This window comes from Galendromus occidentalis, unplaced genomic scaffold, assembly GCF_000255335.2.
Source record: "Galendromus occidentalis unplaced genomic scaffold, Mocc_1.1 scf7180000077470, whole genome shotgun sequence".
NCBI lineage: Eukaryota > Metazoa > Arthropoda > Arachnida > Mesostigmata > Phytoseiidae > Galendromus > Galendromus occidentalis.
The window spans coordinates 608,676-626,643 of record NW_003805458.1 but is presented as its reverse complement, the minus strand read 5'-3'; the positions used below and the strand labels follow the sequence as shown (position 1 = coordinate 626,643).

The 17,968-nt window shown below is 51.9% G+C and overlaps 3 protein-coding genes across 3 annotated transcripts; 2 read left to right on the top strand and 1 right to left on the bottom strand.

The window, feature by feature from the left end:
• Positions 1 to 13,629: 13,629 nt before the first annotated feature.
• LOC100908878 (haloacid dehalogenase-like hydrolase domain-containing protein 2) lies at positions 13,630 to 15,062 on the bottom strand. The gene is made up of 5 exons (XM_003744514.1): positions 14,809 to 15,062; positions 14,540 to 14,689; positions 14,269 to 14,407; positions 13,963 to 14,187; positions 13,630 to 13,869 (listed from the first exon to the last, which is right to left on the bottom strand). Exons 1-5 carry the CDS (start codon positions 14,916 to 14,918, stop codon positions 13,702 to 13,704), a joined length of 792 nt encoding a protein of 263 aa, XP_003744562.1. The 5' UTR covers positions 14,919 to 15,062; the 3' UTR covers positions 13,630 to 13,701.
• A 199-nt stretch (positions 15,063 to 15,261) lies between these two features.
• On the top strand, positions 15,262 to 16,100 carry LOC100909022 (peptide methionine sulfoxide reductase MsrB). Its single transcript, XM_003744515.2, has one exon. It carries the CDS (start codon positions 15,325 to 15,327, stop codon positions 15,988 to 15,990), a length of 666 nt encoding a protein of 221 aa, XP_003744563.2. The 5' UTR covers positions 15,262 to 15,324; the 3' UTR covers positions 15,991 to 16,100.
• Positions 16,101 to 16,912: 812 nt separating this feature from the next.
• LOC100908736 (peptide methionine sulfoxide reductase MsrB) lies at positions 16,913 to 17,864 on the top strand. Its single transcript, XM_003744513.1, has 3 exons — positions 16,913 to 17,137; positions 17,336 to 17,501; positions 17,643 to 17,864. Exons 1-3 carry the CDS (start codon positions 17,032 to 17,034, stop codon positions 17,791 to 17,793), a joined length of 423 nt encoding a protein of 140 aa, XP_003744561.1. The 5' UTR covers positions 16,913 to 17,031; the 3' UTR covers positions 17,794 to 17,864.
• The last annotated feature ends 104 nt before the right edge of the window (positions 17,865 to 17,968 follow it).

Sequence of the window (17,968 nt, the reverse complement as noted above, 5' to 3'; positions counted from 1 at the left end):
GTTCGACCGATGCATGCTTCAACGAGGATAATGCCACTACCCGTACAGTTGCCTGCCTCGGTGTTTGTCTCATATTTGTTAGTAGTTGGCAGGTTCTCCGAAGCGCTTGAGAATAAATCGCGAAAGCGCCATGATTCTCTCCAGCCATCGGAGGCCGGTCGAACGATCATTCGCAACATTCAAACGATCACTGTCCGCCCCAACCCCCCCTCCATTGATCCTTATCGGCGTTCCACATCGGTATTTCCCGCGAGGGAAAAATAGAATAGGAGGGGAATTCACTGTTCACGGATTCCCTAAACCTAGTGTGGCGGAGCATGGCGCATTTTCAAGTCCGAGTTATGGATTCCAGGCGTCGAGAGTGAGCTGCCGTGAGGGTCCATTAAGGCTGATGCTTGCACCAGCACTTCCGATGTCCCACGTTTCTCTCGGTTCCCCGACCCCGCGGGGGCACTCTGACCGGAGATTCCCCACAACGTCACCGTAGAGCGGGTAATACGCTCACGGAAGTCCGAGGTTCCCGACCACCAAACAGAGCCCGCGAGCGCCGAAGAGCCGCGTATCGCTACTTGTCTCCTGCGACACAAAAGCGTCCTTCTTCCTCTTTCAATAGCGCTTCCGCGATTCTTCGCAAGCTTGTTGACTTGCTGACAGATGGACCGAAAGACAGTCCGAGTCGACACACATCGCCACAATATCGTTTTCGGTCTCCCATACGTCAGGGGTCCGGGCCCGGTAACGGCAAGTGGAATTCCCCTCCGAAAATCGAGCCATCCCACATTGAAAATGTGGTCGGAAGCGGGGTACGTGAATTTAGATTTTCCGTGAGGGAAAACCCAACGGACGAATCGAAGTCACGGAAGTCTCAATGAGAAGATTGGGAGCGGGCTCGATCGGAAAGCCCCGACTAGGCACATATGTAGCTCGACCCATGGAGGCGAAGAATGCGAAAACCTTTCGGAGAGGTTTCCGCCGTCGAGCCGACCGACGGCGACGTCGACGTAGAAAGGCTACTCGACGAGCGGCCTGAAGAAAGCTTCCACGAACGGGGGAGCGAGTCAAATGCTTGAGAGGATCTCTTTTTCGCCGGATGTCGACAGACTGAAGATCGACAAGGCCAACCGACCGACGAAGCGGCCAGTCAAGCTACCAGACAAGACAACAAGAACAGGAGCTGGTCAGGAGAAGCTTGGCTGACTTGGATGTCACGACCATGATGAAGACAAAACACCTCTGTACATGATTCGCCTTTCCGTTCGAGAAGTTGACGGTGAACAGGTGAAGTCTCGACCAATCGCTCTGACTGAATTGTTGGTCAGAAGCTGTCTCCCCTCCCCTGAGACTCCCCACCGCTCGCCCCGATTTCCTTGTAGGACGTCGAAGGTTATCGGAAGGGTGTGTAGACCCTTGTTCGCCCCAGAGAAAACTCGTATCTGATGATTTCAACCCCGGGCACGTGATCTTCGTGGCCTTCCTGCGACCGTGGTTTACTTTCAGGATCCCTCCCGAATCTCGAACGAAAGCTTTGCGTCATAAGTAAAAGTTTCCATGAGATTCAGATGACCGGCTCGGCGAGATCTGTTTTTTTTAATTCCTCGATTTATGCTTCTAGTATTCGATTTGCAGTCGGTACCGCTGAATTAGATATTCTCATCCCATTCTCTCATGTACCCGCAGACTCCATTTCCTCTTCGTCATGTCTTTTGCCGATATTTTGACTTCTGCGTTTTCGGGCGATTCCTTCGTTTTTCCCCTCTGCTCATTGTTGTTATCTCCCCCTTGCTCCCCGTCGCTCCGCTAGCCTCCGGATTCCAGGGAGCCTTGACCATGTATTTGCTCTTTCCTACCTCGGTCGAACCTCGCTTCCGGAACTTGGCTCCTCTCTCATGAAACAAACAGTTTGAAAGTGGAACGCGGCAGAAGAGTTAAGCGACGGGGAGTCACTTAGTCACACGGCAGCTCACGAGCACGCACAGACGACGTCTCTTCCTATCAGGGTTTCCTACCGGCGGATCGTGCCCACGGCCGCGCAGAGATTTCGCCTTACTCCAAACGTGACTCGCATGAGAGTTTCTTCGAAAAAAAGGGGGTAAAAAGAGAGATTCGGATGAGCGAGGCAGGGGAGACTAGTATAGACGCGAGGGGAGGAGCGCTCTTTGCTTGAGAATCATTCCTTTCTCCCGCCATAGGTTTTTTTCCCTCGTCCGTCGGTCGCTCGGAGCCAGATGGCCTGAGACGGCACAAAAGAAATCGGCGCAGATAGAGAATCCGAGAGGGGGAGTTCGAGGGCTACTCACAATCGGCGCATGTCCCTCGAGATGCCCCTGAGCGTTAACTCTGAAGTCTATCCACCGCGGGAGGGACGGACTTTCAAATCAAATTACTCGGTCGCCATTCGAAAAGATAGCTCGTAGGCAAACCTCTAAATGGACGTCAGAACCGATTTCCAACTTCTCTCGCCCTCCGTACCGTTCAGGAGCGTGTGGCGTTGCCGCAATCTCTCGTGCTCGATTCAAGTCAAGAAAATATCGTCTCCGAAGCCGAGATCCATGTGAGTCACATTGGCGGCAAAGGAGCTTCCGCCTTCAGGAGCGATCGACTCCAAGCTTTCCGACTTCCCTGTCGGAGGTCGAAGACTTGAAAGACATAGGAGTTCAGTCCCGGGTCCGAGTCGGGATGATTTTTTCCGGTAGTCAGAGGTGAGGCGAGGCTCGACAAATGGCTGACGTCTGCACGTCGACATCAACTTTTTTACGACGTTGTAAAGACGCATATTTAATCGGTTTCTACGTGATCTGTCCTGTGAACGTAACGTCAACGCTCTCGCTCCGCTTCCAGCGCGGGGGCTTGGTCCGGAATCCGACTACCTATGATTGTATACGATCGCAAGCGACAAATAGCGAAGTTGCTAATCAGCCAGGGATGCGCAGACCAGCCGGAATTCCCTGATGGAATTCAGGAAAGACGTTTTTCCCCTCGTCTAGCTCGCCGCATCTCCCCTTCGAAATTCACTCCCGGGTAACTTTCTCGCGGAGTCGGACCGACACCGTGAAGACAGGAGAGCGGCCGCCCAACGTTATAAAAAAAATGCCACTCCCCCGCTCGCCGCCGAAAAAACGTTGAGGACACGACTGTTAGAGCGAACTGCAGGCGACGTGCACCGCATGCCTTAAGCGGAGTGTTCTTCTCTATCGCCGATAGCTTTTCCATCGGAACACGTCCTACTGTAGCTATCTGTGGATCCACCCCTAACCACGTATCGCCGATGATATCAACCTCCCCTGGCCATTCAACGCTTCCCACCCAAAGCGAACTCACACTGAGTAATTTTTCCGCGCTGTGACTCGCTGGAACAGCGGGAAAAATCGTTGAACCCCTTAGATCGTTTAATTACGAATCTCGAGGAGAATGATGAGAACAATTCGTCCAGGTTCGAACCTCTGTTACGGAAGACCCCAGAATTGGTCACACGAACGATGAATTTCGTTCAAGGCTATCGCTCCGAGCTCTACGACCATCTCTACGGCGGGATATCTGACGGCACTTGGCGGATATCCCAAAAGAATTATTGTGAGACTCCGGAGAGCACCGCTCGCCGCTGGGGAAGTCCTCGAGAATTATCGATGGCTCCGATAAATCATGGTTTCCGGCAAGGAAGACGCGAGAACAGAATCGATCAAACAGCTGATGTTTCGATTAATTTACCGAGCCAGCTCGTAGTGAAACTCCCCTCATAGGTAACAGGCTCCTCACTCAGTCAGTATCAAGCTCGGGTACGACGCTGCGAAATGGTGTATGCGAGGAAGCTCGTCGTGGCGGAGGTCCTAATGAATGTATCAAAGAACCTTTGATGGCGACCCGCCCCGCTCGCTCTTGACGTTGTCGTCGACATCTTAGTAGTTCCTTCGCGCCGGTCATTAGGAAACAAATCCGCTTGCTCAGCAGCGTACGCCAGCCTTTACAGGCATTCCTCTGGCCGTCTCATCACAGCGAATAATTTCAGTGGCCCGCACGCCGCTAATATCCGTGAAGTTATTCCCGGATCTCCCTTCAAAACTCCCTCACTTCCATCACCGTCTGGCTCGGAGGCTCAACACTCGAATGTTGAACATGCGATGGATTTGTTCTACTGGCGCGATCACGACCCTGCTCATAATATCATGCGGCGATCGCGATCGGATGAGTTTTCCGGGACGACCTCCGGCTTCCGCTTTCTGATTAAAATTCCGGCGCGCCCGAGTTGGTTCGAGTCGTGGAGCAGCCGCGGGAGAAGTTGAACGAGAGGAATTTGCATTGGAAATTATAATTCGTTCGGAACCAGAGAATTAGATCTTCCCGTGCGATGTTGATCGTGCGTGGGAGGTGTCGGCGGGGAGTCTGAGCTGTCGTTCGACGACGATATCATCGACGTGTTGAACAGCAAGTGAATTCGCGTGTTCTCCCGAAAGAGTGCGTGTCGCTCTAATGGGTGATGTGATGCACGATAACGGGAGCAAACTCAGATTCTAAAAGGCTTTCAACGAGCCATCGAACGCATGACGTCATATGCGTTACCCTAATTGCTAGTGACAGCGCGAGCATGCAAAAATTCCTCCCCATTACCAGCAGGGCTCGGCGAGTCCGGAATAATATCCGTTATTGCCGAACGTCTCAGCCTTCAACACGGAACAATGAGCGCGATGACGAGTCATCGTGGAACGGTCAGAGAAGTCCCTCCCTGGATCGAAGTCTAAACGATTCGATCAGACGGGATGGATGCCCTGACGATATCGAGAGAGAAGCAATCGCTGAGGCTGCTCGCCCGACGATCACATCGTGTCGCTGCACGAACAATCGGTATCTTCGACTTCGTAACGATACCGACGAAATACCGATCTCGGACCAAAGTTCACCGGTCTAACGGATTTCCTGCCGTGACGGTAAATGTCTACCTGCTGACATTTGTTGTCAAGGACTGAAACCATGCAGCCGATGAAGCCCGTCCGCGCCACCAAGGCAACATCGACACACAACCAGTCGCACTATGTACGGTGCAGTGAAGCATCCGTCGGTAAGGCTCAAAGAAACGATGGTTCATCCTGCTCTGCGACCCTCGATGCTGAGGCATTGTCTTGGAGAGGAGATTTCGTGGATGGACCCTCCGTGTTTCAACATATCAGAGCCCACGATATGTGTAATGTTTGGGTCGATTAGGTACATATTGAATAAATAATAAAAGCTATGAATACTCCATGGATTCGAACAAGTTCCGAGAGCTCCCGTTTCGGAATCAGTTCGCGCAAGCATTCTTATCCTCTTTATCCTGCGTCTGTGGATTTTTCTCACCGATACGAGTCACCCGAAATCGGGATCCGAAAGTTCAGACTCCCGCCCCTGCAGGAGACAGAGCGGCAAACATCCACAAGTAAGGTATTCTCTTCCTGAAACTTCTTTTGCTGTGCGAATGATTAATGTTCGTGCTGTCAATAAATCTTTCCCAGCAAGTCGATCACATTAGAAGATGTGACATGCAAATCAGGCGAGGAAACAACACCTGCTACCGTGGCAGCTTCTCTTCCATGTTCCCCCTCGACCAGACTGTTGGACGGCATAGAAAGTGCACCTTCTTCCCTTCCGTTCAAACGAGAAAAGTCCGGGATTACGAATGTAAGCTTGCAGGCTGACGGGCATATTCTCAACGGATTCACTTCAGAGTATTCGCCGCAGGGACCGGACGGGCCCTGTGTTCCAGCCCCCAGCCTAGATCTCGGGACCGTCGTTTTCACGCCATCAATGACCGTGATCAATTATATTGTAGAAAACGGATTGCGAGAATTTCGCCGTTCCGTCATCATCCGAGTTCACTAGACTCTAACCCATTCGGTTCGCTCTGTTCGCCTTCGAGGAGCCGCCGACCACGACTCGAGCCGGGAAAATTCAGAGCGCTCCAGGATTCACTTTCCCTTATTAATTCTCATCGATGAGGAGAGAGCATCTTCCCTTCTTCTTACTTGGTGGACAAGTGTCTGAAACGGACACATCAACGAGACCTCCTGGAGAATCGGGTTCTTAAGGCGGAGATCCGATTCGATCCCGTACAAATACGCGGTCCTTGCCGAAGCTGTGGAGCCTTCTCCGGGTGGCACAATTCGGTGGTTTCCGAGGACCCGGGCTTCAAGCGTCTGTCAAATATGTGTCCAGCCTCGTCTTCGAGACAGCTCCTCAAAATCACCGAGTTTCCAAGCCCTGCGATCGAAAAGCAGCACCATCGAAGAGAGGAGGAAGACGGCGCGCCGTTGGAGCTGAGTTCTGGTTTGCCAGGTTTGTCGAAATATTTGCTTGCTGTCGTTCCGATATGGCCAGTGAGACTTTGAGCAGACGAGTTGCGTATGTCCGATCGGCTGCTTTGTGAAATGGTCGGAATTTATTCCGATCGCGTCGTTAGCCGACTCGGTAGGGGCTTCGAGACGATCAGGCAGCCAAACTCCGGTGCAGTTTAGGAGGTTGTGCGGTGCCTCCGCCGATGATACCGAACTGCCGATTGCTGATGGCCTTTTGCGAAGCATCGAGAGAATTTGAATAAGTCTGTACGTGCAGAGAATGCTGCTCAACGCCGTCCTCCGTCCTCCCTCCCACACACAAAGCTCAGGGGAGAAAAACACGGTACACTAGCACTTCAAAAGCTAATCTCGAGGATATCTCCATCATAGCTGGGAATAGATTGTTTGCGGAGTCTGTACATCGTGAAGAATCGTATTTTTACGGCGTAGCGGTCTACCGGGTCGAGCTTTCCAACGACTCCGGGGACAGTCTGACGGCGCCATCGGATGCCATAGGCAGTCTTGACTGCATCGCGGTGTTCCTGAGGAGAAAATATCCGCTCGGTTTACAAGCAGGCTGACCTCACAGAACGTATTTAAAATCCTATCACGATTCAGGAGGGAGAGCTTGCGATTTGAGAAAGTTCGTTTGAGTAAGGCCACCCCTCGGAGCGGGTGTTCATGCCGGGAATCCGTTGCCGAATCTCTTCCTTTTGGGGCGCGCAAATCCCTCGCAATTTTTCTCTCAAAGAAAACACCGTGCTAAAAGGAAACCCCGAGTTGACTCAGGATCTGCCGGAAGCTTTGAATTAGTGACGGATGTTGTAAAGACCATGTCTCGGGAATCGCAGCTCCCATCGTCCGAGGAGTTTTTCTCCTCAAGCCCCAGTCGGGCCGAGGGAGACCTCGGTGGGGCTCCTGCACGAAAGGGTAAAGCAGGAGATCATTTTCGGATTCGATCTGCTATCTGCGCCCCGAAACGAGAGTCAGCTGTCTAACATCTTGCGAGATCGTCCCGAGACCGATGGGTCCCCGGGTGCTTAGGGTAGTCTGTACATCCCGTGCGGGATAGCGTGGAGCACATTCCGCTTCTTCTCGGAGAGACACTGGAGCAGACTCCTAAAGCTGGCCGAAATGGAGTGTCTACACACCCCTAGCCCGCAACATAGGCTCCTGATTCGGGTCGGACGGACATTTCGCAATTATTCGCTCCACGAGAATAAAGAAAGCTGCACTCTAGGAGGGTTGTTCCGATCACATTCCTGTTGTATTTCGCGGGAAAGGCTCACAAGGAACGGGAAATAATAAGGCTTTGTTTACGGATTCGTTGGATCTGAGACTTGATCTCCGCGGACGCACCAGAAGCTAAAAGGGGCTTCTTCCTCGCACAGAAACGCTGGGAGACATCATTAGGCTTTATCAGAGAATCCGTAGAAGTAAGACAAAGTTGCTTGTTCCCTCGACCTTAACCGCAACCCGTAGGAGATCCAGCAAAGTGGCCTCCTCATTAATGTTCGATGTGCTCCGGGAACCGTGCCCTTGCGGAGATTTCCCTCGACTACTCGTCAAGGATTCTTGTTTTCTGCTCTAAATGTCAAGGACTGCGTCGCTACTCCGGTTCCCATTGGAGACGGTCCGTCACGTGGGATTTCCGCAATGCTCGAAGCATCAAAATATCGAGCGAATCCAAGTCTGGTTCACCAACGAGAAACTAGTCACCGTCATGCGTCATGTCAATCAAAATCGAGTTCGACGTGGTCCCATTAAATATAATTTCCAGCGGCGGCAGCGTCCTCTCACGCGGATCGCGGATTCTTCCGGAACCCTCGCGATGGGGAAGTTGCCGAGGGAGAGCGAGCTTCCGAAGCAGTGGAAACACTGCGGTCTAATATTCCGATGGCACCAGGTGTCGCTCGTGCTCATGATCCTGATACATATATCGAATATCCCGAACAACGATGATAACATATCCTCTCAGCTCGACGGCTCCGTTAGACACGACATGGAGCCGATGATTCCACTGATTTGCCTCGGCAAGTGATTGGATTTCCGGAGAGACGCACGAAGTCACGCGTCGCCGCTGAAATTCGAGCCGTGAGCGAGGAAACGCTCATTTCGCCGTAATGTTAATCACTCGCTCAAGTCGCAGAGGTTCTTGCGTTAGATGCAGATGGGTTACGAATCGGATACCGCCGCAAGTGATTTAATAGAATCTGCCAGAGCTCGAGATCTTCTTCACTGATCCTAAGCGAATAAATCTACTTGAGCCCGAGCGAACGAAAACATCTCTCAGTGGATCGATAATAATGCATGCATGGGTTCTTCCACCTCGGAATGGCTTGACGCTAGCATCAAGAAACCGAGACTTGATACCGGGCCCGTTCTCCAGCGCCCCACTTCTCAAGGGCGAGAAGCCCACTTTAGATGAGACTCTCGTCCCTGGGAGAAGCTCATCGTGGTAGTTGTTGTTGTTATTGAGGGAGTCGGTATAGCAGCGCCTGCATCATTACCGAAATCGCTCACTCGACGAAGGTATCCGACACCGCCAAGACTCCCGCTATCTACGACTTGGGAGTGAAGCATAATGTCCGCAAAGTTTTCGCGAAACTCCGAGAATCTCTTGAATAAAAATTCCCCAAACTCTAGTCCTCATTTCGGATCTCCGTCCTCTAACACTATACACCACGCGAGTGGATAGACGAGCTTGAATCCACTTCGCCCATTGGTTTTGGAAAATTCGGAACGTGATCGGATTGATGTTCCCAATGAATCACTGATCAGAGGGATTTCCTACGTTTCATCGAGGTCCCGCTTCCGAGTTATTTCCGAGTCTTCCTCCCCGATCGAAGCCATATCAGGCCGGATCAGCAGAAGATCGGGATACGCGGACACTGATATAACGTGGCCTGGCGGGCCGCGATCGCGCTCGCTGCCTCTGGTATGTCTCGCAAGCGGAGATTAGCTGTGCAGATGTCATCGGCAGGGGGAACGGAAGCGAGCCAGACCCGAGCTTGTCTGCTTGACAGCCAGCAACCCAGTTCAGCAGACAAGCGACCGCAGACCGAAAGACAAGCATAAACCGATCTATCAATAAAACCCGCAGCCCCAAGGAGCTTGTTACGTTCCTTCGGGATGTCTGCTCTCACTTGCTGGTTGTTAGTGGGCTAGACGAAGCGAGTCAACTTATCTCCGTCGCTGAAGCTCCTATAGTCTATACTCAGATGTGTCGGAGTAATTTGTGGAGGGGAGAATGGCTCACAAGACATACAGGGGACTGCGGGGGCTGCGGAATTCATTCAAAAAAATGTCAGTTCCGACTTCTGAAGGATGAGCGGACTGTAGGTGAAGTTCGGGCTATATCCGAACATAACTCCCCTCGGCTCTGCAGCATTGACTGGCGCACAACACGGAGTCCGCCCATTGGACATTCTCTGAATGGATGTACGTGCTGTCGAATCGATTGTTGACATGAATACTGAGCGCTTCCTAATTTTGTCCATTCGCTAATATGGGATCTGGATCATTTTTTGTCCGGGGGTAGTCGAGCGTTGAGGAGTCTCCACGACGGCGTAAACGTCGAGAGCGATGTTGATGTCGCGGGCTTCGTGCCACGCCGCGCCGCTAACCCACGATCCAAAAGCATTCTCCAGGCTCTTGCCTGGCGCATATTCCCGTCGATAACCTTGGCAGAGCTCTCAAGACGACCCGAGAACTGTTCGATTGAGCCTACCGCCGTTTCACAACTCATGGAATTTCCTCCAACTCGAAGCCCGGAATCTGAATCAGGCGTATTGCCCTGGGTCGGACAATTACTCTCAGCGTTGGCGCCGCGTCGGCTCGTATGCGAAAGAGCTAGCCTGTTGTTCCATGAGCTGTACCGGTTTCGGAATTCATTCCTGCTCTGTATCCATGAGCCCCCATGGAGATCCCACCCGTGATCCGAGTTTCGAGGAGGAGGGTCTTCCGCGAGTGAGCGATATGCCATCTTTTCTCCGCAAAAGACGCATGTTTGACCATCCTCCAGCCTCCCCAAACGTGCTCCTTCCCTCCGGTCCCGTTTCCTTGCTTCCTCCCGACCTTGAAATCTCTCCACGAAATTCCATAGTCATGAGGGAATGCGGTGGGGAGAAGCACACATTTGAAACACAGTCCTGCTCGATTTGACGCGACGCTATTCAGGAGAAGATGGGGGAATTTTCAAGATTCAGAGATTTCTAGATCGGACCCTGAAAAAACCGTCGTCGAGGATACCCAATTTTCTGGCCAAATGAGCGGATTCGAGACCCATATGGGACGCGCGGACTGCTAGGGGGAAACTGGCCACCGGGTCGCGTTGACCGAATATCCGGCCGGTGATACTTCGATAATCACAACTCGATAAGCACGCACCGAGCGACGAGCGCATGCGAATATATTCATGTACGTCAAGCTTGACTGCGTCGACTGAATTCGGTGTAGGAAGCTGCGTGCCCCTCAGAGGTCGTAGACGAAAATTCCAGGGTGGTCAAAATTGCGGGGATGCCCTTTCTCAGTTTAGTGCCATCGTCAGATCCCGAGATAGTTGAGCCCGCTCATTCAGTATCGAGCCAGAGGGTGAATTCGTAGTGGCGGGTCTACACATGAACTTCAGGAACTTTCGCCGAACGCTCAATGCGATCCGAATCCCAGGGAGCGGAATTGCCGGCTTGAGGGGCACTGGTTCTGTCGCAGGAGTCGACCCCAGATTCTCTCAGCCGAGCGGGATGCAAACCTCCTCCGAGAGCGAATCCTTCCCCTTTGTAAAACTAACGGCGTCTCTTCGGATCGTCCGCGAAGCTCAGTCAGACTGAACATCGCAATAGGCATGAGATCATCTCAATCCCCAGATCATCCTCTTACCTTTAAAGGATGTAGTTCCATAGCTGCTCAAGGTCGACCACTTACGGGGCCTCGACCCCAAGTTTTGTCATCAACGGATCAAATAATTTCATCAGGAGCCCAGAGCGGGATCCGGTATTAGTTAGGGCAACCCAAGAATATTGCTCCTCGAAGAACCACCGACCCGTTAGAAGAACCGCTATCCTGACGCGACGGCAAACGCCGGAACGGATGCCATCTCAGGCTTGTATCCTAACAAAGTGAGCGTCGCATGCCTGGCTCTTGTCTGTCTCATCTATTGTATCCTATTCGGATCCCGTCTCCACAATGAACGGGGTCGATTCAGCTTGAAGTCGTATGAAGAGAATCGATCGCCTGACTAAATTCAGAAGACTCACCTGAATCCTTTGATACAGATGGACCTGAAGCCTTTCGAATTCCCTCCCAGGAGAGGAGTTCAGTTTCTGTCCCCCAACAGCTCGGATTCGTATTGTTAGCGCACTGCTCCGCGCTGATATCACGACTTACCACCGCTTCAGAAGCTCTCTGGGCTCTGGATTCGAGCACACTGATTTGTGAAAATTTTCCGAGAATTGCCGGAAAAGCCGACCGAGAACGTCGTGGAGACATTTTCCCTCATCCCCATCCACCCCTGGGCCGTCCATCTCGGGTACACTGTTTTAAGCATCTGAAACACTATTCAAGATAGAATAGTCGCGAGGCCCAGCCTATCGCGAGGATCTCCAAGAGAATGAATGCGCTGAAACATGGGTCAATGCTTGTACTCCACCGACGACAGCTCCTGGAAAGACTGCCCGCGCATGTTCCTCCCATCCGAGAGCATCGACACGTTCAGATATTGTGCCTACGACAGAAGTTCGGGTTCTGCCGGATTAATTCGCAAGTGCCTTTCGAACGTCCGAGCTCGATTCTCCCGGAGGGATTTCCAGCGGTGCAAATTGTGTGCATTGTTTCGCTGGTGACAAAGCTTATCAAGGTAAGTGGCGACTGCCGAAATCTCAGGATGACAGCTCTTTTGTCCGCGAACCGGAATGCATTCCGCCCGATTGGCGAGAAAACACAAAAAGCAGAAAGCCTTGGGCATCGACAAGAATAGCCCTCCTCGAGCAGCGAGCACGGACTCGGCTGCATTCTCGCAAGCCTGCCTATTCGTGCTCTTTCTCGGATTGCGGTGGTTCTCCCGGACCCTCGATCGAATCTCGGGATCCACCTTCAAGTTAGAGCTGTGTATTTCCACGCCAAAACTAGCATTCTTTCGATGGAGACTCATAGATGAGAACGATTGCCGAATGACTGAAGTCTTCGCTCGAATATTATCCCCTGCGGAAAGAATCCTACCAGAGGGAAGGAAATCGCCTACGGGGTGAACGGTCCCGCGAAGATCCGATGACGCTCCGCAGGAAACGACCTGAAATAGCCGTTCGACTAAAAAAGGAGCAAGATTTCCGTGCGCCAAGGCTCCGAGGTGACACCTGGCCGCTTTCTCGGAGCTTGCTGCTCGTGCTGTCCGCATTCTCGGTTTTGGGCTCTGCGCGGTAGGAGTGCCGCCTCATGAGGCCGGGGACAAGGTGTAAAATTAGCCGTAGATGTTGATCGCTCCATAAGCTGAGCGATCCCAGCGAACGTTTCATGTTTCCGGAAGGAATCCGAAAACGTGCGACTCCAGATGCGCCGGCGACTCTCATGTGGTCCGAGGAACTTGTACATCAGAAGTCGGTGACATTCATCGAGTATTCTGTACGAGCGTCAGCTGGAGATTCGGTCGCTTACGCGGGGGCGGTTAATCTCGACGCTCGCTCCACGGCCTGCTAGGACAGCGGATAGCTAGTTGGAAGAGTCACGCTTGAGTGAGCGGAGCCCAGCGAAGCCGATACAGAAAGCTCGTCCCTCCGCTCATCCTACCCGCCGCTTCAAATCGGCGATGCCGAGCATGGGAATCTTAGAGTGATAAGCCATGCGGCTTGTATCGAATAAAAGGCTCGACACAGCGTCTGCAGGACACATCCGAGCGTGAGGCTCATCCCGCGCTGCAGGGGGCTTCTCCGAACGGGTCTCGGTGCGTCGGCTCAATGTAGATATTCACTCATTGCGTTTCGTCGATTTCGCAAGTAGCCCTCAGCCGTCGCTGTTAGAGCTACCCGGAAGCTGTCACCTGAGACTCACCTGCTACCTAACGCTTGAGAGCGCCATTGGTCTAACAGTGAAGGGCCAGCCTTCGCCTCGCTTCCAAGTGATTGAATCCAGTAATAGACTAGCGGAAGATAGTGGAAACTGAGTGGAACCGGAGCGTGGTCGCTAGAATCGTCGAATATCGTAAGGCAGTTCCGAAGATGGGATGATCTAACGACCAGAATGAATCACCGTTATAACACTCAGGATGACCCGATGGAATCCTTCTCAGATATAAGACACGAGGATAGGTCGGGTTCCGTGTCCCCACAGAGTTTATTCTCGGATTATACGATGCGCCCTTTGGATGGTTTCAGTAACGATTGTGGAGAAGTCCACTAGTATATTTGTAACATCATTTCAGATAATTGTGCTCAACGATGAAATCGACCGCAGCGTTGAAATTGGCTACGTGTGCCGTCGGATGACTTTTGAGCTCGTCTCCCGCGAGGTATTTCCCCGTTCTCACCAGAATAGCTCCCATGCCGAAATCCAGCGCTCCCTGGATATCATCCATGATGTCCTGAGTGGGTTGGGAGTCAAAAAGCATTGGGTTAGAGGGGATCTCACTTTTGGGGATCGACGACCTCGGAGAGAGCTCTTGGGATGAACTTACGTCGCCAATCATGACAGCTTCCTTCGCGTCATCAGTCAGTCCCTCCAACGCTTGCGCGAAAAACCTCTTATTTGGTTTACCCACAACTTCCGCGGTGACCCCGGTGGCGTACTCTAGGGCAGCAACAAACGGACCACTACCGAGAGATAGTCCCTTATCATCCCGGAAATAACGGCCCTTGTGTATCGCCACAAGCTGTCCGCCGTTCAGGATCACTTGGAACGCCTAGAATGAAGTGCGGGATGGTATATTCATCGTTTTCGGATTATTCGTAAGATGGAGCTCTCGGATATGAATTAATCTCACCTCATTCAGTTTCGAGTAGACAAACTTGTCCGGAGCGAGGCCGACTAGTACGGCGTTATGATTCTGGAGTCCCTGGTATTCGTGGAAGTCCTCCATGGCGTCGTCGTGAACGAGAAGGTAAGGACGGTAACGGTGGTTCCTGGAAGGAAAATCAATGAATGTGTCGCGATCTCGAACACGGCCAACGTGAATTGCCGAAGGCGAGAATCATCTCGAGCTCTCCCTCTCAAGCATTTTTGGCTCCTCTTGGGAATCGGTACCCGAATCTCACCTGACATATTCTCTGGCCGCGATCAGAGAGGAGAAAATCTCGTTCCGATCGATTTCGAAACCGAGATCGATAAGTCTTTGGTATAATTTCCCCGAGCTCTCCTTTGTAGTGTTCGTCACGAAGCGGACCTTCACGCCGGCTTGCCGCAGTCTGAATAACAGATAGGAGCAAAGCATGAACAGAAAGTACTTATCGAAGGACGACGGTTCCTTAAGACGACCTTGTCTAATAAGACACATCGGAAAGGTTTCATATCGCGCACGCCGTACCGTGCAAGCGCCTCCGGGGCACCGGTAGTGACGTGATTTCCAATGTGAAGGGTCCCACTGAGATCAATGAGCGCTACTTTGATCTTTCCGAAATTTTTCGCGGCTGACATGATTCGTTACCGGGGAAAATTTGCAACAGGCTCTCCAATACCATTAATTACTCGGATTGTCAAGCACGGTATCACCGGTGATTATGAATTTGATTGAGGGAAGCTCCTCATCGCAAACACTAAGGAACAGCTGGACCGCGTCTTGGAGATGTCAGACACGTCCGTCCATTAGCGTTAAATCTCGGAAGAGCATTGAGCATCCCCTTAGTAGCATCAGCTGAGCGACTGGCGGAACCTCGGTTAGGCAACGACCTTCCCGGCACGTCACCCTCGAAAGGCCATCGGACCGAGTTTCTCGGAATATCTGGCATCTCTATAAAAACTCGACATCGTGTAGCTCAGAGCGTGACTAGCGTCAGACAGCTCCAGACACAGACAATATTTTGGAGCTGGTCTGGTGAAAGTTATGATCGCTCGCGGTCTGTTTTCAAGACTCCACCTTTCTGTGAAGCCATCGAGCATCACCCCGAGTTGCCGAACTTTTTTTCGGGTCGTCGATCCGGGTCGAGTTGGTGCGGCGACTCGTCCGCTAATTTCACCTCGTGCTTCGTTCCTCAAAACTTCAGCCGTGAGTTCTGCCGCCTCCCAGGCACCTTCTGCCTCCGGTTCGTCACCAGCTGCTTTCTCGACGAAAGCGATGGACACCACCGACAGGGTAGAAGATCCGAAAAATGTCAGCGAGGAGGAATGGCGACGTAAGCTGGACAAAACGACCTTCAAAGTGTGCCGACTCAAGGGCACGGAGCACCCCGGCTCTGGGAAGTACTTGCACCATTCGGAGAAAGGTACCTACATATGTGTGTGCTGCCGAGCCAATCTATTCCGTTCCGAGGACAAATTCAATCACTGCGGATGGCCGAGTTTCCGGCAGGCGATGGACACCGCTAAAGACGGGAAAGAAGACGCGACAAATGTCAAACGGGAATATGACAGCTCTCACGGAATGGAACGCGTCGAGGTTCTTTGTAAAAAGTGCGATAGTCATCTTGGGCACGTTTTCACCGACGGTCCCGAACCCTTCGGGAGACGTTTCTGTATAAACTCGGTCTCTCTGGATTTCGTGAAGGATTGATTTTGATATTTTTGGTAGAATTTCGGTCGGAACTCGAGGCATGAGTAGTCAGTCGAGGAATTCACGTGTTGGTATTGTGTCCGTGATGAAGACTTTAGCCTTACACAAAAGATGGAGTCCGTCTCGCTCGGGTGGTGTTGTAAAGTTAATATCTGTGGAATAAAAGTCGAATATCGGGAGCGGAACGTTCCCCAAGAATATCATTGCTTCCTCCTCTAAATCCGTGATTCGAGAAGCGCGAGTGCACCTACATGGTGACGCAGTTCACTGTCCCTGGCGAGAGGGAGCTGTTTGATGAATGTTCAGTTTGAGCACGTGGCTACCGTCCAGCTAATCTTACCAGGCTGAGTCGAAAGTTGAATTCAGCACTAGAAATGAGAATCAAGGCGAGAATCAAGCGCGACATCTGAATCCTTGTCTTCCAGCTAGCGATTGTCAGCACTGTCTATGCACTTGAACAACTCTCAAGGCTCTTCCGATCCACGAATCTCACATCAGGCTCTCTGCTCACTATCCACGGCGTTCGACCGTCGATGACCGCCATGAACACATATTTGCTTCAAAATTTCTGAACAATCGGAATCCTCAATGACGATCGGGGAACAGGACTTCATCATTCTAGGCATTTGAGATTTCTGCTCGACACAGACATCACCTGATCCCACCGCGCTCGTCTTCGATGTATTCCAGGTTTCCCATCCATTAGCTCATCAATAGAAACCCCGAATTCCGAGCATTTCATATTTTCCGTTTTAGTTAGTATAAAGCTCGAACGCTCTGCGAGAGGATCCCAAAATCTATGGATGGAGCTCATGGGTCTTCTCGACGCCCGCGCCTAAGGCGGGATTGGCGCGTCCTTTCTCAAGTACGCGCGGAACCTCCTTGCCGCGTGGAACGGGTTTTGCTCTGAGGAATGCTCCTCATTCGACCGAACGTTTCTGCCAGCGGAGGGGTCTCGCGACACTCGTTGGCGAGAAGCATCGGCCGTAGCGAAGAGAGTGGAACGAGAAGTCAGCGAGCAGAAGAATCAGTGTTTTGACGATGGCAGGAGAACTCGATAAACTACCCGAATCCGAGTGGCGGAAACGTCTCCCGCAGGAATCGTACGCAGTTTGTCGTTTGAAAGGGACCGAGATCGAAGGTTCAGGTTTGTTTCTCTCGTATGTACATTGGACGAATGTACATACAGAGCGAGAGAATCTCCACGCCGTCCCGTGCGGTCGCTGTATCTGGATGCACGACACGATGGATGATTCGGACGGCTGAATAAGCGTTATGCATATCTTCTGTTCCTCAAGTTGCTAAACGATGATAACTAACTGAATGGGATTTCCGTTTGGCACAGGAAAATTCTTAGATCACTGGGAGAAAGGAATATACGTCTGCATTGGATGCAAAGTTCCGCTGTTCAGATCCGAGGACAAGTTCAAACACTGTGGTTGGCCGAGTTTCTCGAAAGCTATCGGCACTGCAGATGATGGATCCGAAGACGATACATACATCGCTAGGAGGTGGATGTTCAAAGTTTCTCCATTTTCCCTCGACCCCTGAGCCTGAAAACCTTCGATTTTTCTGCACTAGCTCCGCAACATCCACAGAAAACCTAAGACCGATTGCCGCAATCACAAGATTCGAGCGGAGCATCTTTCCAGGTACGACGGTGTCAACAAGGATCGGGAGATGCAAGAGACCTTCTGTCGGAAATGTGGCTGCCATATCGGCCACGTCTTCAACGATGGACCGGCGCCGTTCTCCAGGAGATTCTGCACGAACTCGGTATCCCTGGAGTTCACGAAAGCCTGAAACCGACCCCCGATCGTATTCCTAATCGCCCTCACCATGAAATCGGGGACGAAACTCGATTTCACGACTACATGATCGGTTGAGAGTTCTTATGTCACCTATTCGGATTCGGTCTATTTTTTCCTAATATTTTTCCGGAACAAATCCCTAGCGCGGTCAGTCGGGGCCTACTTTC